General features: G+C 39.1%; 1 protein-coding gene across 1 annotated transcript in view; it reads left to right on the top strand.

Moving 5' to 3' along the window:
- LOC148659328 (NT-3 growth factor receptor-like) overlaps positions 1-24,225 on the top strand; it is a 259,803-nt gene that overhangs the window by 223,501 nt on the left and 12,077 nt on the right. Inside the window, exons 14-15 of the mRNA XM_088641439.1 lie at positions 9,755-9,927; positions 16,097-16,340. Of these exons, the coding sequence (XP_088497565.1) occupies positions 9,755-9,927; positions 16,097-16,340 (417 nt within the window). The remainder of the gene's footprint in view (positions 1-9,754; positions 9,928-16,096; positions 16,341-24,225) is intronic.

Here is a 24,225-nt window from a genome sequence, read left to right as displayed (position 1 = left end):
TAATGTAAGTATAAGATCATGACATACTGATTCCAAATGAATGATTAATACCAATTACATTAAATTATCCTGAAATTAGCATGAATATTTGTGCATGCAGAAGTCTAAATTACTGACCCATTCTTGCCAAAAGACAGTGAGACAGTGAAATGTATTTACATGCAAGCCTTATAACTATTTAGAGAAAAGATTTGTGATGCAGCAAATGCCTTCATTATGGTAGTCGTTGTCTTTCTTTCTGCATTTTCTCTAACAGTTTCCTTAAGGCTGGTTATGTGAATAAGAACCTGAACTGTCAGAATCTCTGTGTTTGAGAATCTGACAACGTGATTGAACAGGAAGTGGAGTGAATAGGGAAGTCCTCTGTCTATGGGAAGAGGAAGACAGACTTATTCTTTAAAAATAACTCTGAAAAATAAATCCTTGTTTTTTTCTCAGAATTCATATTCTTTAGTATGAGGGATTTGTTTTCACAAATGGATGTACTCCTGATTATTTCACACAAAGTGTGCTTATTTCACAGTATGTGCATAGAGCGGTAGCTCATGTTAAATTAGTGGGAAAAACAAAACAACATATGTTAACAGAAAAGAAGCACATGGATAATCTGTCCCGTAGGAGAGTCAATCAAGTCACTCCACAAATGCAATGTGAGCTAAAGTCACACCAGGGCGCGCAACTCTCATCATTTGCCGACACTTTTTGAATTGAAATGAGGCTGAAAAGAATTTGAGTTCCACTCAAAATACTAAGGTAAAAGCATTGACCTTGTTCTGTCATGAACAGTATTTTCTGGATAATAAAAACTTACCCAATGTGTCCGAATCTAGCTAAAAATGAATGTGTTCCAGGTCTTAGGAAAATGCATTCAATCTTTAAAATCCAGGCTTGTAGGTACTGAAACGATTTGATAAAATCAGACATTTTTATTTATTATTATTTTTAAGCACTTGTTAAATGCTTTTGAGTTAACAGTTTTGATAGTTTTGTGGTCTAAAAATGGCTAGCCAAATAATAGCGTTAAAATATCACCATTTGTCTAAATATGAAGTTTAAAACATTAGTGCTGGTGCATTGCAGTTAGACATTTTTAATACATACAATATTTCCATCAGTTAATGTAAAAATTAAGTACATAATTCTACAGCAACTGCCAAAAATGAGTTAGCTCATTTCAAATAGTTTTCTCCTTGGAGACCCGTTGTGTCGATTTGAAGTATTTTTGGCCATTTATAAAAAAAATGGAAGTTTTGACACTATTCATTTGTCCTGTAAGAGGAGGGCCTGGATCTTTAGAACAAAGGAAGAAGCTCCCTAGTTTGATCAAAGAATAACAGATGATGCAGGCTATAAAATATTGCCAAGATGCATTTTCATCACATGGTTGGCATGCCACCATTTCTCTTTATCAAGAAGAAAGGACTGCTGATGCTAAGAATGACATCTGTGGTGAAATCTCTAGAACCTTCATGCCAGAAAATATTCTTCATAATGTAAGAGAGAGAGAGAGGATTGTGTTAAAGATCGGATTAAATAATATCGGACTATTGAAAGGGGATACGGCTTGCGGTTTTCGGATTGTGGATTGTGGATTGGGTACAGCGCGGATTGGTGTTATTTTACGGATTTTGGAACTCGGATACGATCAGGATTAAGAGAACGAATTACGGAGTGGATTTGGAAGATATTTCGACAGAAGAAACTCCATGAAAACTAAGAAAGAAAAGTGTGGTGTGAGTAATTTTCTCATTTATGTAAACTTTCCCCCCGGAGACAGCACAAGTGGTGGAGAATGCGGGCAACGCTGCTCGGGACTGAGAATTGTGGAAGTTAATCGGTTTTTTTGTGGGTTTCGTTTTGCGTGTGATCTCTCTTAAAAAAAAAAACACAAAACAATGGAACAGTTAATACATCAATTGTCCCAAGCCACCCTCACCCAGTTTCAGGCTTTAAAAGGACAGGAAGAAGCTATCCAAGCACAACAGGAGCCAAATAAGATATAAACTGAAACTATAATTTGTTGATTAGAGGACAGAAAATGGGTGAGGGAAGAAATACAAAGATTAGAGGAAAAAATCAGGCATACTTCAGTAACAGGGAGAGACACCTACACTGCTGAACAATTGGGCTCCAAAAGATGACAGAACTTGATGATGTGGAAGCTTATTTAACCACATTTGAAAGAACTGCAACTAGAAATGCATGGCCCAGAGAGCAATGGGCAGGGAGAATAGTGCCTTACTTAATTGGAGAAGCCCAAAAGGCCTATTATTTTTTAAAAGTAGAGGATGCTGAGAACTTTGCAACTCTAAAAAGAGAGATCTTGGAGAGATTAGGGGTAACAATGGCAATACGAGCAGTCCGGTTCCATAACTGGAAATATCAAATGGACAAGCCCCCTAGATCTCAAAGGTTTGATCAGGCAATTGACTTAGTGGACAGACAGCATGCCACTGCGGCCTTGATGATGGAAGAAAATGGGGAATTTCAAAAAGAGGAGAGGAGAAACCCCAAGAGTCCTGAAACTGAAATGAAGTATCAGTTATTAAAGTACAGTGATTATCAAGGCCTTCCACAATTTAAGAAATCCCTTCAAGAAAGGTCGGAATAGAGGCCACAGCCATGGAAAGCAACCTGTCGATGCTTTAATTGTCATTAAGAGGGGCATGTAGCCAGCCATTGTCCTAGCCGGCCTGAACCCAGGCAAGTGGACACCAGAGATGAAGCAAGGTGTAACTACCTTACGGCAAGCATCCCGACCTGTGAGGACCCCCACGTTACTAAAATTAAGATAGGGGAAGGACCTGTTGAGGCCTTGCTAGACTTGGGAAGTATGGTGACCCTGGTGACCCCTACAGTACTACCCGAAGAAACGGAAATCAGGGGAATGGAGGGGATCCCTATTACTTGCATTCACGGGAACACAAAGATATATCCGTTGGTGGAAATTAACGTTTCTACAGAAAGGGGAACATATAAATCAACGGTAGGGGTGGTTGAGCAATTGCCTTACCCGGTGGTGTTGGGACGAGACTGTCCCTACTTTCTCAAAATGTGGAGTAATGTTCAGTCAGCTAGGCAAAGTCCACTCCCGTGTCCTGTCAACAGCACTGTAGACTCCCGTGGAGAAGCAGACCCACAGGAAGAAGGCCCCGGACTAGGAAATAAATTCCTGAATATGGATATACCGGACTGGGAGCCACCAGAGCATCGAGGTAGGTTCGGGACGGCCCAGTTGGAAGATGGAAATTTGAGACATGCATGGGGACATGTGGGAAAAATCGAGGGGAAGCTGTGTAATAACAATGGTGGCCTTAGTTACCCTTATTTCATGGTGAAAAACAACCTCCTACAGTATATCAGGTGCAGAGGAGGAATCAAGAAGAAGTGGAACAACTCCTATTTCCCCGGGCCTACCAGTGGAACCTCTTCAACTTGGCCCATATCCACCTCCTGGGAGGACACCTGGGGGTGAAAAAGACAGCCGAGAGACTGCTCGCTTGGTTCTTTTGGCCAGGAATAAATAAGGCCATCGAGAGATATTGTCGGGAATGCCAAGAGTGTCAGAGAACTACCCCACAACCTTATTATAGGAATCCTTTGATTCCTCTCCCAATTATTGAAACTCCTTTTGAACGGATTGGGATGGATTTGGTGGGACCCCTGATCAAAACCGCAAAAGGACATCAGTATATACTGGTAATAGTGGACTACGCCACAAGGTACCCTGAAGCCATTCCGTTGAGAGCAGCCACCGCCAAAAATATAGCTAGGGAGCTAGTACAAGTTTTCTCTAGGGTGGGAATCCCTAAGGAGATCTTAACAGATCAGGGAACTCCTTTTATGTCCAAAGTCATGTAAGACTTAAGTAAACTATTGGGTATTAATAATAATAATTATAATAATAATTGCTTACACTTATATAGCGCTTTTCTGGACACTCCACTCAAAGCGCTTTACAGGTAATGGGGACTCCCCTTCACCACCACCAATATGCAGCATCCACCTGCATATTTGATATTCATCAAATCAGAACCTCAGTATATCATCCACAAACAGATGGACTGGTGGAGCGTTTTAATAAGACCCTCAAAGGCATGCTGAGGAAGGCCATGCAGAAAGACAGTAAAAATTGGGATCAACTGTTCCCTTATCTAATGTTTGCTATTCGAGAAATACCGCAGGCCTGAACCGGGTTTTCTTCCTTTGAGATACTATACGCTCGGAGACCACGGGGCCTATTAGGTCTGGTTAAAGAATCTTGGGAGCATCAACCTTCACCTTTACAGACTGTCATCGAACATATTGAACAAACTAGAGAAAGAATGAACATTGTTGTTCCCATTGTGAAAGAAAACATGTAAAAAGCCCAGGCCCAACAAAAGCAGATTTACAATAGTGGAGCTATTGCACGAGAATTTCAGCCTGGGGACAAAGTATTGGTATTTGTTCTGACCCCGGAATGTAAATTCATGGCCTCCTGGCAGGGGTCTTATGAGGTGGTTGAAAAGGTGGGTCCGGTTAACTATAAAGTCAAGCAACATGACAAACGGCGTCAGCATCAGATCTACCATGTCAATTTATTTAAAAAAATGGCATGGTGCAGAAGTTCTGCTCACCCACTTCTCCCCTGACCCTTTGGACGAAGAAACTGGTGTCGTGGGGACCCTGGCTCCACCACAGAAGCAGGAATTACAAGAATTCCTACCACAGAACAAAGATGTTTTTTCCAGGACACCGGGTCGAACCCACCTCATCCAACATAAGATTATTACAGAACTAGGAGAAAGGGTAAGGTTGCCTCCCTATTGAATACCGGAAGCCAAAAGGAAATTAATTAAGGAAGAGGTAGAAAAAATTGTAAGAATGGGAATAATAGAGGAATCCCATAGCGAGTGGTCTAGTCCAATAGTATTGATACCCAAGCCGGGATGGAACTATAAGGTTCTGTAACAATTTCTAAAGGTTAAACGAGATCTCGCTGTTTGATGCATACCCTATGCCTCGTATTGATGGGTTAATCGAGCAATTAGGTAACGCCCGATATTTCAGTCCATTGGATCTTATGAAGGGATATTGGCAAGTGCCGCTGGCTGAAGAAGCTAAAGCCAAGATCGCTTTTGCCACCCCTGGGGGGCTATACCAGTATTGGGTCCTACCGTTTGGTTTACACGGAGCTCCAGCTACTTTTCAACATTGAATGGACCAAATACTATATTGTGATTTTGCAGCTGCCTACTTAGATGATGTCGTAATCCATAGTACGACATGGGAACAACACCTACAACACCTGGAAACAGTAATAGGAGTTTTGCGAGAAGCAGGATTAACAGCCAATCCCAATAAATGTTGTCTGGGGCCCAGGAAGCCAGATATCTCGGCTATACGATTGGGAGAGGAATGATTATGCCTGATTATGCCTATGATTATGCCAAGATCGAAAACTGTCCTAAACCGTCTATGAAAAAGCAGATACAGTACAAGCGATTTTGGGACTTGCGAGTTATTATCGCCGCTTCATTCCAGGATTTGCCTCCATTGCCGCCCCGCTGCATGACTTGACAAAAACAAGCTGTCCTGAAAAAATAAAATGGACAGAAATGGAAGAGAGGGCCTTTCAGGACTTAAAAGCAACTTTATCTTCTCAACCGGTCTTACAGGTGCCTGACTTTAACAAGACATTCATGGTACAAACGGATGCTTCCGACATTGGGGTTGGAGACATACTGTCACAAGAAATTGATGGACTGGAGCACCCTATTTTATATATTAGCCGTAAGTTAAACCCAGCAGAGAAACATTATCCGACAATAGAAAAAGAATGTCCCTTGACTATTTCAGATATTATTTGTTGGGAAGACAGTTTGTATTGTATACGGATCATGCGCCATTAACCTGGATGTTGAAAAATATGGAGAAGAACGATCGACTCACCCGATGGGGCCATAGTCTTCAAAGGTTTCAGTTCCAAACGATTTATAGACCTGGAAAAAAACAAGGTAATGTAGATGCCCTCTGCTGAATGCATTGTTTATTTTTTATCCAGTGTTTCATTCTCACTAACTTGAGTAAATTTGCATACAGAATGTAAAATTCTCCATGTAAAAAAAACTGATTTTTTGTTTCTGTTCAGTCCTTCATATATACAGTATATATATATATTATCATAGTGCATGTGTCTTGTCCTTCATGTTAACATAATTGTCAAGATACCTTAGGAAACAGAAATTGGAGCATACTGTATTTTCAAATCACATGCCATGACGGAAGAGTATACTCTGGGCCCCCCGTGAAACACAGCGCATGGTACACGGCTGTGGTGAATATACTGAAACAGACAAAATTGTCAAGAATGGGTGCTGATTATGGAAAGATCAATTACAGCTGTAGTAACTATACAGCTCTAACAGTACTTGGAAGAGTTTTTGGAATTCATGCGCTTGTGCATTAAAAATACAGTTCCAGGGTTTCAAAGAATCTCTCCCATCTCCAGAGTTCTTTGATTATTGGGAAAGCCATTTGCAGGGATCCACAGGGCAGATGGCTTACCTTCATAGGTGCTTGGGATTCTGTAAAGGTGGGTTGTGGGGACACAGCATTTAGTGACATGGGAGTAAAAGGGCATCCCAGATAGGGATAGAGGCCTTTCCATCTGTGCAGTGTAGCCACCATCCATCTAAATATCTCTCAGCTCATGAGGCATTTGGGATTTTCTCATTAATATAAGACTGTGCCATGTGTTGAGTAACCTAGTCAAAGTAATTGTAGAAATTATACTGTATCTTACAAAACAATAGTCGGAGCTTCCAGTGAATGTCCATTGTTCAAGTCCCTCTAGATAAGGGTTAGTAATATTATTCTAGATGTACTGTAAACTCAGCCAACTGAGGTTTTGTTTTAAAGCAGTAATGAAGGCATTGCCAAGTGTATACAGTAGCTAGAAATTAAGTGTTTTGCATGGAAGAACTTTTACATTCATAACTGTTTTAGATTTAAAAGGTTTAATTAAAAATTGTAGACAATAGTTATTAATAGAACCATAAACTACAATAGTCACCTCATAAAATACAGCAAGGGAGCTTGATTCCTAAGCTTGTCCCCATTGTTTCTTTTTGACTGGTGATTTTTCATTTCACTCCCCTCTTCTGATTGCACTTGACATCCTGCCACAGCCATTGTACAGTACCTGCTTCAACATCTACTGTGCATGTACAGTACACATCCTGCAAAATTCCAATTTTCAGAATTTGCTTTCTTTTAAATTCTATCTGAAGTAATCAACGAATCGATTAATCTGAATTTCTCCAAAGGGTCAGTACAGCTGCCTGTATCATGTCCTCCAAAAATATCTTCCCCAGAGGTTAGATTTACAAATATCTAGTATTGGAGGGAAACATGAATAAAACACTGAAAAGGTTGTCAGGAAGTACAGTATATAAAACGTTTTTGCAAAGTTTATTTAAATATTAAAATGGTTTTGCAACTTTTTAGTATCTCTGTTTCTTTCCAATTTAATTTCAATTTTTTTTTTTTTTGCAATTTCTCTCAAATGTAGCTGTGAAAGTAATGTATTGTGTTTTTACACAATTTAACCAGACCAAGCGGTACTCTGGTGATAAAAATATTGTACAGTCAGTGTTAAGGTTGTCAGACAGGTAACATACTGTACGTAATTGTACACTTTTTATTTTATGTACATTGTGTATTTAGAAAAGTTATGTTACATAAATATTTTTGGATGTTCTAATTAAAATTTTTACTGTATCATGAATTTCACTGTATTGAGGTAAGTTTTACTTTTTCATTACAAACAGTAGCTAAAAAACAGAAAACAAATCTCCCAGGACTGAAGACGACTTGCACAGGTTAAATTGTTGCTTGTTCTAGCTTCAAATACTATAGAAGTACTCTGATACATTATTTGGAATCACTCCAAAGAGACAGAACGGTTTAAAACATAAATAATAATCTGGTTCATTGCACTGTGGGGAAACAAAATTTATGTACACTGTGCCGTTGTAACAATATGTTAACGCAAAGCAATATTTACTTCAATGCCGATTAGCACGTCAATAATGCTGCTGTAATTCAAATTCAGAAAGTGAAGGCACAGACTGGTCTGGAGCAGAGGAAGATTCCTGTTGCTATACCACAATAAAATATCAAAGAAAATATTTTGTATCCACAGGGAGCTCTAATAAAGCAAATAATTGAATGCTATACTGAGGAGAGGTTCTGCTGTTGTGGGGTCATTATGACATTTCATCAAATAAATGGTTTTGATTTCTAGCAGTATATCAAAAGGGAAAACCATAGGGCATCTAGACTGGAGGGTTCCTTGCTTTGTCCTGTTGGAGATGTTTATGTATCATGAAAGTTTCCTGATTGTAGTAGTATAGTTCAGGGGACCATTGACAGTATAACACTGTAAACACTGTATAATATGAAGGTACTTCAAGTTCAAGTTTATTGTCATTATACTCATACACAGGTATATGGTATAATGAGATGCTATTTAGCTAGCTCTCAGAAGGTAAGTAGTACAAAAACAACAATACAATTGTGTAAGAAAAGAAAGACAGAGACTACAGGCAATGTGCAAAATAACAACAGATAATGTTCAAAACAAAAACAGGTAACAGGTAATGTGCAAAACAGCAACAGTTGTGCAAAATCTTATGTCAACAGAATGAAATAAAGGGTACAAAATAATGGGGAGTGAAAATCTTGTGAGTTAGAGGTAGGTTTTAATGTGCATTTGAGTTTACTTCACCCCAACACTACCTCAGTTCAGTTAAGCTCTGGGTTTACTTCCTTGGGTCTCTATTCCCCCATGTCTTCTTTTTCTTCTCTCTCTCCTGACACAGCCTTATGTACAATTATTATGATCTTATATATGCATTGCAGGCATCATATGATAATTTAGAGTAGAGAAGGTATGCTATATAGAGTATGTCAACACACTAGGAGACACTGCTACTGCACGTCAGTTGTTTTAAAAGAACAGGGAAAAGTGTGCACTTTTCAGGTCAATACAAATCTCAAATCAAGCTACGTAAGAGACTTTAATTGGGTGGTAAAATAAATTCCAAATATCTGCTCATTGAAGATGGCCAGATGCTGTGATCAATCTCACTTAGAACACTCAGTGGACTGAATACGACAGAATCCAAACAACACCTCTCTGCTCTTTGCATTTTTTTTTGTCTATACATCTTTTAAAGACACGTATTAAACTTTATCATCTCAAAAGATTCTTACATTTGATAAATAAGATGGGTATTTGATTTCATTTTCCAATTTGAAATTGACAAAAATCACAGCTTCACTACCACACGTATGGACAGACTTTGTTATTAGTTTTGAGAAATGTGAAATTTCAAGTAACGAGGAATAAAAAAAACAGGCTGTTTGTTGTTCATTTAGCTGCAGGTTTTTAAAGGACAATGTTTCTTCACACCCAGAGAGACACCCAGACAAGGTTTTAAACTTATAAGTCAACTGCGCCCTTTTTTGTCTGCTCTCACACATGGCTGACACAGAAGTATTTAGCTATATTTATTTTTCTCAAAACCCTTCTGCTTCTCCAGGATGGAGCCATAATGCAATCCCCACAAGCCCAAGCCTTGTTGTTCTAATGCATGCAATTATTCATCGCTTTAATAGAGAGCTGTTGTCTTTTCCTACGTTGAGGTGAAATACAATTGAAAGCGCATTAAGAGCCGAACGAACAGTCCATCTTTTCACCTTGCAGACACTAAAGGACCCCACTCATGTGGCAAGGAAGGACTTCCAGAGGGAAGCGGAGCTGCTGACGAACCTCCAGCATGAGCACATTGTCAAGTTCTATGGGGTGTGCGTGGAGGACGATCCCCTTATCATGGTCTTCGAGTACATGAAGCACGGGGACCTAAACAAGTTCTTGAGGTAAAAGATTTATTTCATTTACTTCTCGCAGCCTCTCCCATTTCTGCAACCAGGTTCTGCTTTCAGAATCCCAGCTTCATTCTTGTCTTATCAGCCACTCGTAAACAGCCTAATATGGGTTAGATGTCCATAGAGCCACACTTTTAACTCATGGTTTCCCTTTTAACAAGATACACTTTTGTACTTTGTCCTCTTCTATGATGTTGTACACATTGTCTCATTGTGCTGCCATTGCTGTGTCATTGATGTTGCCCTTCCTGAGGATTTCCTACTTTTTAGTGATGTTACAGCCTGACAAAGGAACGTAAACATTTCCTTTAATAAGGATGGCCTTACAGAGGAATAAATCACACAGAGCTACTTTACATATTTAGATTGGCTCACAGATAATCAGCCACAGGGGGTCCATTTCGCACAAGGGTCTGAGGAAAACCTGTCTAACTCCAGAGCCCACAACCCCAGCGAGCTCAGCCAAGCCTGCACTATTCCTCAGAAGCCCCTCATTACAGCTGGCTGCTTTCATAGGAGAGATTCTTTTCTTCTGTACTATTGGTCACGAAAACATGTCCCACCCATGGGCCTTTACAGACTGAGCAATTGGAATGGTTTCTTCTAACCCCGTTTTTGTTGTGTCCCAGCAAGCAGTACTCTGTTATCAAGCCACTGTTTTTCCTTGTTGAATCAATGCAGATTAGGAGCCTTATTCTTCCTGAGAATAATGTATGATATGATGGAGATGGAGATTTTCAGCATTAATAAGAGAACATTCTATTTCAGTGATTGACGCTGACTGTAGGACTGCCTTTACTCAAGTCTTAAAAAATTTGAAGTATACAGTATGTAACTTATTTCTTTTAGTGTGTAGCAGCACACTAAAAAACACTAGAAGAGAACTACTGATTTTATTCGCAAATTGGCAACATTTTGTTACTAATTACAGTACTAGTTAAAAATAGGCAAAGCAAAGATGCAAATGAATTTTACTGCAAAAGTGGTATACAGTGTATGTATGGAATAGCCCAATTATGGAGGACAATCATCAGAGCATTTGGCACAGCAGAATAAAGCCAGATCCTTCTCTTCAAGTGTTTGTGATGGTCATAACCCTTGTACATGGAGTCAAATTGAAGAGGCTCCTGTGCTCCTAACCTTCAGTCTGTGAAGCTGACTGAACTGAAGGAGTTCTGTCCTGTGTACTGCCAAGAGCCCACCACACAAAACAGATTTCAGGATCAGCAAGAGGCGTTTGGGTTGCCTCCAGAAATGAAGAAGAAAAGCAAATTGCAACAGGCAGTCTGTGCTTTGAACAGATCTTTTTTTTTTCAGATCTAAATCTAAATATAAAGTGTTCAATCTTCCTGTGCACAAATGGCTGACCTGGCTATTTCACTAGAAACCAGCTTAACAAGAAGGAAGAAATAAAAAAGCTGAATTCTTTGAAATGTGTCCACTGTTTCCTCCTGATAGGCCATATTTGGGAAAGGGAATAAACTATTAGAGAGATTACAGGCTGTGTTGACACTGGGAAGAAAACTTTATACTAATAGGATTTGGACTCTACCTCTGCCATTCTTTCTTCACACTGGTTAAGACTCAAATATTCTCCAGCTTAAAAAAGAAGTATGTTTCCGGTTGAGTTGAAAAAAACATGTGGCAGCATTTATAAATCTACATCACATTGGCACAAAGGTGTGTATCTCAGGGTCTCTGGCACAGGCTGCATGCTGGGAACAGGATTGTCTGCAACAGGTTATAATGTAAACAGTGAGAGATTTTAATGTGAGATAAAACTACACACTGCATTAAAAAAAAGATGCCTTTTCAAATTAATTGTTCTGCTAGATTTTCAAAAAAGTCTATTTTAATTAAACCTTAAAAAGTGTGTCTTAGCCACAACCTAGTAATCTTAGATATGAGTTGTCAAGTGATTAAATGAGTATTACAGAGGGAAGAAAGTAATAATGTAATCCCATACGTTTTTAAAAAGTCTGTTAACTCTGTGTACTCTTTTTTCTAAATTAATTAACAAAAACATACATTTTACCTGAGTGTTGGCATTGTGGGATTCTCCTTTCTCTAACCGGCACTAAGGGACTGTGGACCTGTGCATTTTGCAAATGATGAATGATGAATTGCCATGGTGATTCCATATAAGATGGGTATAAAATAAAAAATCATAATTCCAAGTAGAAGCCAAATTTTGTTTTATTTTTATAGTCAAATTTCACAACCTGTATGTAAAACAATACAGAGGACAGAGAGGCAATAGCAGAAATATACAGATACAGTAACTATTGAAACACCCATACAATTTGCTAGACCACACTGTCAAACATTCAATGTGATGGTCCCTTGTACTCTGATGTTTTTATTTTTGTCATGTTTTGTATGGTCTAAGACAATGCAGTTTGGTAACTTCAAACTGGGACAGACAAGACATTTAATTTGTATCAAAAACTGGTACCTCCCAATATGGCTTTGTGACCCACGTATTCACATCTTCTTATTATGAACTACTGCATTAAGGTTGTTGATTGAATCCTGGCTGATTTCATCAACAACCAAAGCTGCTTTCGATTTGCACCTGACTGGACACTGATACAGTATTTTAAAGGGCCACACAAAGTCATCAACTGCTCGGCTTATTAAACCCACCATAAATGAGAGTAATTCAAGAGTCAGCAGGATAGAAATGTTTGAAAATGCAGTCCTTTGTAAACCAAGAAGGCAGCCCAGCTGTTATTTTATTGCAACACTAACACTAAATCCAACTGTTAGTTGTGTCAGTGTAATTAATATATGGTGAAATATATCTGTCATGGTCATACACCTTATACAAATTATCAAAGTGAAGAAGCTCCTGTGTTCCTAGCCTTCAGTTTGTGAAGCTGAACTTATGAATATGAACTTATGAACATTCAACATAAGTTGAATGTTCATTGAATTCTCAACATTCAAAAACATATTTTAAAATAAATTATTTTGATAGATGCAAATTTAGCATGACATTCAGTGTCATGATGAGTAGTTTAGTATCCTATGCAGATGGTATAATCCGGAAGTGACTGGAATAAGACTTAAAGGGAAGCACAGTAGGAGCAGGATTGGATGGCAGACAGGGTGATCCAGTGCTCAGGGGCGTGGCGGAGGTGAACAAATCCAAAACAGTCCTAAAGGGGGAATCCAGAGTGCAGTCCAAGGTCCTAAACCGAGAGGTCCATCCAAGACGAAGTCAAGAATAAAAAGAGGGAATGGGGACATGAAACCAGGAACAAGGAAGTTAAAAATAGACTGATGAGGCCAGGCGCTCCGAGCTCCGGACTCATCTTGGTCCGGATGCCGTTAGGAAGCCTAAGCCTTCAAGCTGAGGACGTGGGACGACTTGATGCTAGGCGGGCCTCCGGGTGTCTGTCTCCCAATGCAGGGCCCGGCTTAAAGAAAGATGGACAAAACAGGGGGCAGGTGCATGAAATCAACTAAAATACAAAAGGGCTTATGATCGTGAAACTAAGCATATCCATTTTTAAAAAATTCTTGAACTGAACAAAATTTCCACATCAAAACATCAAATCACAACACACCGGTTACTAGTCATACTGGTTACTAGTCAAAACCTGTTTTATCAATTAAATCCGAGCATGATTGGTCATCCTGAATACAATGTAATTAGACTATCACACATCGGGGCTCCACTGGTCCCTGCTTGCAGTTAAACACTGTGCAACCCATCAACGTCAGAACTGACAGGCATTTTCCTTGGCACTGGCTAGCTGGCACATGACAATAATACACAAACCATGCCATGCTCATTTGCTACAATATACCATAACAGGAACTGTTTGTGTGATGGCACAGATAATTATCTCACATTCTACCTGAATTAGGAGCATAGATAGATACTTTATTGATCCTGTGAGGGAAATTGCAGTGCTACAATAATACAACAATACAATACATACAATAGACTCAGTACAGTCAGTGAAAAGTGCAGTAAAAAGTAAAAAATGGATACATTAACATTATACAGAGTTGCCCACAGTACAAAATATACAAAAACAGACCTGAAAGCACAGTACACAAAAGTTGTATTGCACATTATAATTAAATAAATACATTGCACAAAAAACAGTTGTAAACAGGAAACAAACGGATGTAAGCAGAGAGTTTTATGTTTAGTCCAAATGTTTGTTTGGCCCTGCCCAGCAAACAGTGGATGATTTGTACAGTCTTATGGCAGAAGGCAAGAATGACCTTCTGTAGCGCTCTCTGTCGCACCATGGTTGGATCAGCCTATTGCTGAACGTGCTCTTCATTCTCACAAGCATGTCATAGAGGGGATGGGTGACATTGTCTATGATGGCCTCTAGTTTGGACACCATTCTCCTCTCGGCTACTACCTCCAGGGGGTCCAGGTCAGACCCAATGACAGAACTAGCTCTTCTGATGAGCTTGTTCACCCTGTTAGCATCCCCTGCTCTAACCCCAGAGCCCCAGCTCACCACTGCAAAGCCTTCAGTTTGATTTTTGTTTTCATATTTAAGATTGCGAAACAAATAGAATCTGTATTCCCCAACACATTGTCATTGTGTCATGAAAAAGCAGCAGATGTCTCCAAAGATGTCCTTATTTGCTCAGTTCAGCAGGTAATAAAATAGCTTATAACAGCTGAATTATTCTCCGTAAGATCAACAGCTGTTGAAGAAAATGTGGAATTTTGTTTCTTCATTCCTGTGAACAAGTCAGGAGCCTGAGGGAGAGGAGTTGCACTGTGTCCTGGAAAAATAAAATAACCTGCTACAGAACTTCAAAACTACAAACATGCCATTGAATAAGGAAGCTTAAAAAGATGTAAGCTGTTAAGAAGTAGGGAGACAGAATGCAATCAGATGAGAGTGCTGTCAATTACAGAAACCATACGAATGTTCAGGTCACTTCCAGGGAAAAGATTGGTCCTGGAAATGGAAACTAAGACTTTTTTCTAAAAAAGGATCAAACAAACATACAGTATTAGACACATGTTCCTTTTTTAACTTACTGTATTTCCCATTGTGTTGCATATTTACTGTACTACCATGAATCACTAATAATTGGCTACCATAAAATATCTGTATACTGTATACCTGTACAGTACTGTATTTCCCTGCTATGGATGACATGCTTGCCATTTGTTTCTGCTCTTTCAGTAGCTGTACAATAGGCTTGATATTCTGTATTCTCCGTGCATGTGCTATGCAGCATATAGTACAGCATATCAGCAAAATATTTTTCAAGGAAATAGGAAACATTTGCATTGGGTTTGTCCTTGAATTGTTTGGTTATAGAAAATTATTTGCTTCAAGCAGCTAACACTGTGCTGTGCTCTAATATTCATGTGTGTCTGCAATGGTTTTGCATCAAACCACAGCAACAGACATTTGCTTCTCAAAAGCCACATGAATTGATTCCATCCTTTTTCACAATGCTAAAAAGTCCATACACACACAGCAGACACAATCAAAGCACTTTAATAAACCATGCCTTGAAAATCTCTCTAAACAAAGCAGATGCTATTGGGAAGCTGTGCTTGAAACAAATAAGTCAATAGAGCAATCTGAAGGCTCCAAATCATTAATTGTACAAAAACTTAATTCAATGACCTCATCAGCTGATAATGTTCCCGGAAGCCAGCAGTCATCATAACTGGTGACTATCTAGAAATGATGGGGAGGAACAGTTCCTAGCTACCACTCAAGCCAGATTAATGGAGAATATATAAATGCTTTTACTGCATTTTAAAGAAGGATAATATTTAATTTAAAAGAATAATCATTTTATTATTTCACAGTTTCCCAGACCTGGTTGTAGAGACTGAGAATTTTGGTGTATTGTAGCTGAGCTCTCAGTTTCTTAATTTAAGTAATCATCTTTTTTAAAATTAAACCTGAGTATGCGTACTTTACAGCTGCATAAAGAAATTTTGTACCTGATTTTAATTTGTCAACCGTTGGAGAAATTGAGTTTTGTTTTTAAAATAAACATACAAGATAAATGTGTGCAAATGATTAATTCAATGCAGGGTTCAATACCATAGCAGACACCTTCATTACAAAAATAACCACCAGACTGTGGGCTCCAAGTATGAGACTTGGGTAACCTCTTCTGATGTGTGATTTCATTTCCCCCTTCGCAGAGCCCATGGTCCCGATGCAATGATCCTGGTGGATGGGCAGCCACGTCAGGGCAAAGCAGAGCTGGGCCTGTCTCAGATGCTGCACATCGCCACACAGATCGCCTCGGGCATGGCGTACCTGGCTTCCCAGCACTTCGTCCACCGGGACCTGGCCACCCGGAACTGCCTGGTGGGGAACAACCTGCTGGTGAAAATCGGGGATTTTGGGATGTCCAGAGACATCTACAGCACTGACTACTACAGGGTGAGAGCTTGTGTCAATCTGGCATCTGCTTGTCTTTCTTCTTACAGACAAACCTGCATACAGTACAACATTTCCTTATCCTTGTACTTATAAATTAAAAATATTAAATTCACTGAACATAAGACTTATCTTATCTTATCTTTCATCAATTTCCCTACGGGATTAATAAAGTATTATCTATCTATCTTATCGTAGACGAGAGGAGATGAGAGTTGGCCCATTTAGCATCTTTAGCAGTAATCAATTGATCCCAGGATCTCATCCAGGTGTTTATTGAACTAGATTATTAGCTTCAACATCATGGCCTGGCATTGGTAGCTTGTCCCACACTCCCACAACAATTTGAGTTAAAAAAGTGCCGTTTTGTTCTCAGTTTTAAATGCATTTCCACATAGTTTCCACTTGTGTTTCAGTCTGTCCTTGTTTTGCAATTCAATATGAATAATGCATTGATAAATAAGACACATTGTGTTGTTAAAAATGTAAAGAGAAAACCTGTTTGGATATTGTCCAAGATCTTTCATTTCCACATTTGTACATTCTGCTAAATTTCACTTCAAATTCCACAGATCAAATGTCGTAGGTAAACAAATGAGAACTGTGACATAAATTAATTGATTGAGTGGGTCAATTTGACCAATAGAGAAATTATTTCAGAAACAAGAGTGTTTGTAACTGGACAAAGTGACATCATTTTCATTGCTTTGCAATTTTCTCTTGAAAAGTACAAGCTTTGCTCATGCTGTGCAATGTGACATGTTCTTACATTTCCACCAAGAGTACATGAGGTGTTTGTTTTTTGGCTCACTCAATTTGTAGCTGTAGGAATACAGGTTTAAAACATTTAAGGCCCCTGTGATGACTCAAATCGCTTGAAAAGGAATAGTTGGATTGTCATGTGGAGGGCACTAATGTATCTTATTGTATTGCTGTTGGTAAGACTGTAGAATGAGCAAACCATTATCTGTTGAACTCTTAAGCAAACAAGGCTGGACTGAAAAGAAAGTCCCCAAAAAAATGTTCTGTTTCTGAAAAGAATCCATTAGGCTATCTAATTGCTTTCAGGAGCACAACTGTGACATGCGCATGAAATGAAAGGCCTTCTTTAATGCTCTGAAAAGTCTGTAAATGCTGTAACAGCCAGGAAATCATTTTCATTCATACAAATGTACATCCTACATTTTTTGAGATAAAAGTTCCATCCCTTTTCAAACCTCTTACTTTGCTTAATGTGTTTTCTGGCCCAATGTGTTTTAATGCCACAGGAGAATGTTAATTGATCACTATAATATAGAGCCTTAAAAATGCGACAGTTGGGGAATGAGTCAATAATAGCCAGTTTACACCCCCTAGTGTTTGCTGAGCCTAAAGGTTTTAGGGTACATTCCCCCCCATTAATAGAAGAAAACATTTTACAAAGGAACAAGTAAAGGTTTATTTCATTCTGAAAAGAAACTCGTTTTGGCTGTGCCTTCATCAGGTCACCTTCTTCTACCTGAGGAAGGCTCCACAGCTGAAATGTTGAGTTTCTTATCTTCTCTTTTCAGCATGGAATGAACCCTTCCTTGTTCCATTGCAGTCTACACATGCTGACACAGCTACCCACCTGAACACATTTTACATCTAGTTATTGCTGTTAAGACACTGAGTACCAGTTCCTGTTTTTGACTACAGAATTTACAGTTACAGACTGTGCACAATGTATACCTGTATACACAATGTAGTGCACAATGTATACCTGTATGTTCTGTAGTGTTACATTTAGAATATAAACAGAGTAACTGTTAGAATAGAAATTCATTTTTTAGTTTTAATTTGATTAGACATCTTTCATCATCAATGCCCATGACCAGCTTGAGCAATCAGACATGAACACTGCTCTGCTCTGCCTTGACTAAAAACTGCTACCTACAGTATGTCTGAAACATTTGACATAATATGATGTACCAGTTTTCTGTGAAGAACATTTCTATACTACAATGCCTACATTAGATGTCACAGCTTATAGCTGCCACATGCACTATGGACAATGTTCTGACTCTGTAGCACTCTGCCTTCAAATTGTAAACATTTCTCATTATAAATGTAGTCATCCAACAGTTAAAGACACTACTGCAGCGTGTTAATATCACCTACGTCTATGGCTCCAATCTGGTCTTTTCAAGGTTTTCAAGGACGTAGAGATATCAAAATTCAGTGCTGGTTAAAAATAAATTAAACCTACAGTTGTACTGTAGCATCAAGCATATGGGGCGAAGCCTACTTCAGTAATATATTGTACAATAAGTCATTTTGTTATATATTGGGTCAGTGTTGTAGGTCTACTGTACTACTGAAAAGCCATCTGCCATCTGCCTCCTAGACTCAGCTCCTGCCATTCAGGCACCTGAATCAAAGTTGACTGATTTTGTCATGGAATACTATTTAGTCCCAAATCAGATGTAGGGCCTTCAGTACAATCAGTACGATTGGGGAGGTGCGGTGGCTCTGTGGCTAAGGCTCTGTACTTGTGGCTGGAAGGTTGCTTGTTCATATTGCGCAGCTGGCAGAGAAATCCTACTCTGTTGGGCCCCTGAGCAAGGCCCTTAACCCCAACTGCTCCAGGAGTGCTGTATGAATGGATGACCCTGTGCTCTGACCCCAAGCTTCTCTCCCTGTCTGTGTGTCTCATGGAGAGGAAGTTGGGGTATGCGAAAAGACAAATTCCTAACACAAGAAATTGTACATTGCCAATCAAGTGATCTTATAATCAGCAGAGTCTTCAGTTTTGTCAAAATCCATAATCCGTGAGGTTCAATAAAGCTTAGAAGTGTAAGACTGGAACATGCCAGACTAGAATCCAAGCCAGGGAAACTAAAAACAATAGACCAAGCCCAGCTAAACAATGGAACACTGTAAAAACAGATGACTGTCTGACCTCTAAACTATCATCCATCAAACCTGATCAGACCACAGATGTTACAATATTTTTCTATTTACAGAGAACTGCAAGTACAAGGGATATTAAGGCAGGCCTACTCTCAAGTCCATGACAATACATATTACACTGAAATAGCTCCAGTGGTCCCAGGACTAAAAGGTGAGGTGAAGTAAATAGAAGGAGTATTAGGCACTGTTTACTTTCAGTGGAACGTTGCTTGTGTAGCTGGACCTGTCTTGCACCTCAGAGAGATGCCCTGACGTTTGAAGGGGGAAGTGGCAGTATGCTGTTGTGGCCATATTGTAGATAGTTGGTTCTTTTTTTATTTTGTAAAGTGCAACATGTCCTGAGATTTTAAAGAAAAGAAGTCCATGTGTGAAATTTAGAGACAATCAGTATCTGATAGACTTGTCTAAACCTTGACTTTGATCTCACCTCGGAGATGAACTAGAGAATAAAATCTGGAAAAGACCCGAGATTACCCTCTGCACTAGAAACTGCACTGCAGGAGGAATTGCAAATCTATAAATGGTTCTGACAGAGTGACTCTTGAAACTCTGCAGGAATTGGGTGAGCATTGCTGTACAACCTGTTGTACTTTCGTCATTCTGTTAATGTTGACTATACAGTGTACTGTACTGTACAATATGTGCAAAATTCATTGGCAGATATAACTACCGTATATCAATTCTGGCAACCAGTTGTAACAAGCTACACTATAGATCATTATATAAACAACACTGGAGGTTAAAGGGAAAAATACATTTAAAAAAAATTCTTGATTCCTTAAAAATTACATAGTAGCAGACAAGTAGAATGTGCTTCTGGGAAGCTGACAAGTGACATGTAAAATAGGTGAGGGTTGGGAAACAGGGCCTTCAGAGACTGATAGCATCTTTGCCAGATTCACAGTCTGAGATAGTGACAGAGTTGAGAGATTAGAAGGTCATAAAGTGTATTGGACACATTCCCTCTATGGAGTGATTCTAAATTGAAGGAAGAAGTTGCCCAGTACACAGTTCCTTCACATCGCTGACTTGCCATATCGATGTCTGCTCCCAGTTGTGCAGGGAGAGGGAATCTGAGGGTATGATGAGATTCTGATAGCTGATGCTTCCTCCATCAGCCCGACCAGAGGGCTCTGTCAGGATGATGAAGGAGCCACACTAAGTATCGGGTCATGGAATGAGGTGTTCTGTGTTCTCACTGAGTCATCTGATTACAGGACTGTCCCCCATGTCTGATGCAAAAGAAATGTTTCTCTTGAAAAAAATTAATGGACATCTCCATTAGTCCAAGCAATTTATACAGTGTAGTATTACAGGTTTAAGTGAGCACAAGTTGCCCTGCGCAGTAACCCTCGTTGTTTAACATCCACCTAGGAGACATATTGCAATTGTGTATCACAATTTGTCAGACACTGGGAGAAATTATGTCAACAGACTGTTAAAAGAAGCTTGTTATAACGTTTTAGTTGCAATAAGCATCAATCTTTTGCTGTCAGTAGTAAAGACATGGCTGTTTTGCAGCCTATTAAGTGTGAAGCTCAGATGCATTCTTGTTGCAGTCATACAGGACAGCTACACTCTGCTGCAATTCTTTTGATTGTGTGTGTGGGGGAAGGGAGAAATGAGAAGGTTTCTAGGCAAAGAAACATTTGCCTTGTTTTCCTGTCATTATAGTAGACTGTTGGCTTCTTATAGCATTTTTTTCAGAAACTGAAACTTTACCATAGAGTTATTTATTAAAACACACATTGCTTATGAACATAAGCATAGGAAATATTAATGGGCAAGCCACAGCACCTTTACGTATGATATATAATACTGCTGTCAACAGAGGTTATGGTGCAGTTGTGGCTGTACTTAGTTTACTACAATGAATCTGAACAATTGCAATTATACTGTAACTACTCTGTGGTGAACAAAATCGCATAAGATAAGGTTTCTTATCTTAATGTATTATATCTGTACTTCTGTGTTTTGTCATGTTAGTTGTAAATTGCACTGGACATAATTAAAGCTAGAACATTTACTGCAGGTTTTATCACACGGTATCATCTTCTTGTGTGTTTCATGGAGTATATACTGTAGGTTTAAATAATTATTTTAATTTTGTTTGTTTTTGTGGTACTTTTTTCTCATGGTAGAGAAGCTCAAAGGAAAAAAAAAAGACAAACGATACTGAATCACCTAAATGCATTTGAGATGACTGCAAGTGTGACAGAGGTGACTGTATTGTGGTCCTGATGCATTGTTAATGTGTTTCATTTTAGGGACAGAGGGTAAAATACTCCTGACTCAATTCTTCCTTTGTGCCTGTTTGACTGCTGACTCCTTTTGTGTTTTGTGTGAATCATTTTTGTATTTTCTTAACCAATGTTACATGAAGCTCTAAGGTTGAGATCCTGTGTGCAGCTACAGTACCATATCTTGCAGCAGTAGGCTACAACAATGATCATAAGGTAACACAGGCCTTCGGCATTGTTTTGTTTTTTTTCCTCTTTTGTGACATTTGTCATTTTGACAGGTTGAAACTGTCTAGCCTTTCCAACTATCAGCAGATAAACACGTCAACTGCAGTCAACTGTGTTTTTTATACTGTCTTGTTTTCACAGACTTGATAAAACATTATTGTGTTGTGAAGAGAGAATTACTGATGCACAGTATGGAGTTCTGTAAACATGTTCCTACATTTCTGTGTGATTGACTGATCCTAGTAGTTGTAAATTACCTCATGACACCAACTGCTGACTTATTACAAACATGCATTTTCCGTTACATTTCCTGAAACATGATGTTTTTGTTCACATTATGATAAATGTGGCAGGGGAGGTTTTTGTCATTTTGGCTTGTGGGAGGTCTTCATATATTTTCTTAAAACTGCATGGCCATATCTCAGAAAGGAAAGGCTTAAGATGACATTAAAACCCAGCAACTCATCAAGCCAGGCTGTGCCCCACTGGTAACTCTGAACCACTCAATTCCCTGTGTACAACATCTCATCTGGGGGCCCTAATCCATCCCTTATGGTGCCTGACTGATCCCCAGCAACAAATCCAATAATTACCCTAGCATGGAGAGAAGTGGAGCTCAGTAATCCTGTTCATTTTCAAACAAGAAGGTGTTTAATTTGTCTCCTAACTGGCACTAGCTGTGATGAAGACATGACATTGAGTGGAATTATATGGCTAATTACTGGCTGTGTTATTTGTGTTCTCTGGCACATATTATTTGTGATCGCTTTGCCATACAGCCCAAGGTGATAGTGATGGCATTTGTCTCATCGCACAACCAATTTAAATTGGGATATTCCAGAAGACCCCAGCTAATTTGCGTTACGGTTATTGTAATTTACCCAGCCAAAGAAATGTGGGTGGATGCGTGCTGAGGGAAAATCATTCTGATTAATACAATTCAATTGAAGTGCTCAAAAACAGAGACGTGACCACATAGTACTCATTCTGTGGTTCCATTCATCCACATTTCAACTCCTGTACTGCCCAAAGGTTGATGAAATACAAGCATCACTAAACCAAGGCAGATGTTAATCTAGTCTCTCAGAGAGAAGTATGAATAGATACTTTTGCTGCCACCTTCGCTCCCTCCTTTTTGCACTGAAAAAGAAGAAACGGTTTCTTTGTTCTTTTATGGTCAAATGCTTTTGTGTGCCGACATACAACAGATGAAAGCAAATCTTCCTAAAACGATATAATATATAAATCGAGGAGATTCATTTTTGGACTTTTTTTTGGGATTGTTTGTTTTGCTTTTGTTTTGGGGGCAATTTTAATGATCTGTGCCACTGGAATTCGAGGATTCTTAGGATTCTCAAACTCTCTTTCGGTCTCTTTGCTGTATTGCTGCTGTATGGTTTGTCATCACCCTGCCAAAGTGTGTTCTTATATAAAAAGCTGCCACTCCAAACGACTGCAGGTTGACAGGGAGCAGAGTTGAGTTGTGCCGGGATGCAGTAGGCAGTCCTGCAGTCAGCAGAGCGCTCTGAAATTACAGAGACTGAAGCTGAGTTGTGAAAAGCAACACTCTAATGTTGTTCCCTGAGGACCCCCTTCTTTATATCAATTTTGTATAGCATTTAATGGAGCGAAGGGCAGGTAGTTTCACTGACACTTTACTGCAATATTTACACCATTCTCAGCTACACATTGCGCTGCTAGTTTTCCTCACCCCCACAAGTAGAGCTTTGTTGAATTATTAAACATATAGAATTCGGTAACATCATCAAGAAATCAATAGGAATCATGGAATATTACTGTAGGAGTTCTGTTAAAAAATATTAATCAGAAAATGCCTTCATGCATGTGTCCTTGTTATTATAAAGAATTTTTGAAGGTTTCCTCAATGAGAATGATAGAAATATTATCAGTGAGCAAATAACCATTTAGTACAGAGCAACAAAATAATAGTGGTCTTTTTAATAGTGGATGCAACGAGCTTAAAACTACACACATATCAACTAGAAATAAGTCATTAGTGGAAGAAAAGGTTATTAGTTGAAAGTTTAATAAAGTGCTAACATGGCTGAGCCCCATTTGGCTCCTTAATCATTAACAAACAGCTGTAATTAGGAAGGTCAATATGCTGACATAAGCTTGTATACTTCTTTTCCTTTTGATTTGGATGTGCTCATTATTTACTATTTTATAACCACACAGACTAAAATTCCCAATTGCTAATAAACTAAGGTTGCTGCTGTTCCTTCCTGTGTACACTCTCCTCTCTTGGTGTGACCTCTGTGTGCTCCACAATGCCACACAGGAGATGTGGCCTCCGTTGGAGGATTCGTGTATCTCTCGCTGATGTCACTGAGGACTCCCAGACACCCAAAAGGTCAATGAAGTTGCTCTTGTACAGCAAACCGAAGATGTTCTGGTCTATTCTGGAGGTGTTCACTTAGACCTAGGAGGCTCATAGCCCATGCTCTAGACAAACAGCATCTCAGGAA

This window comes from Lepisosteus platostomus, chromosome 7 (genome assembly GCF_059453375.1).
Source record: "Lepisosteus platostomus isolate fLepPlt1 chromosome 7, fLepPlt1.hap1, whole genome shotgun sequence".
NCBI lineage: Eukaryota > Metazoa > Chordata > Actinopteri > Semionotiformes > Lepisosteidae > Lepisosteus > Lepisosteus platostomus.
This window is presented reverse-complemented; position numbering and strand designations above follow the sequence as displayed.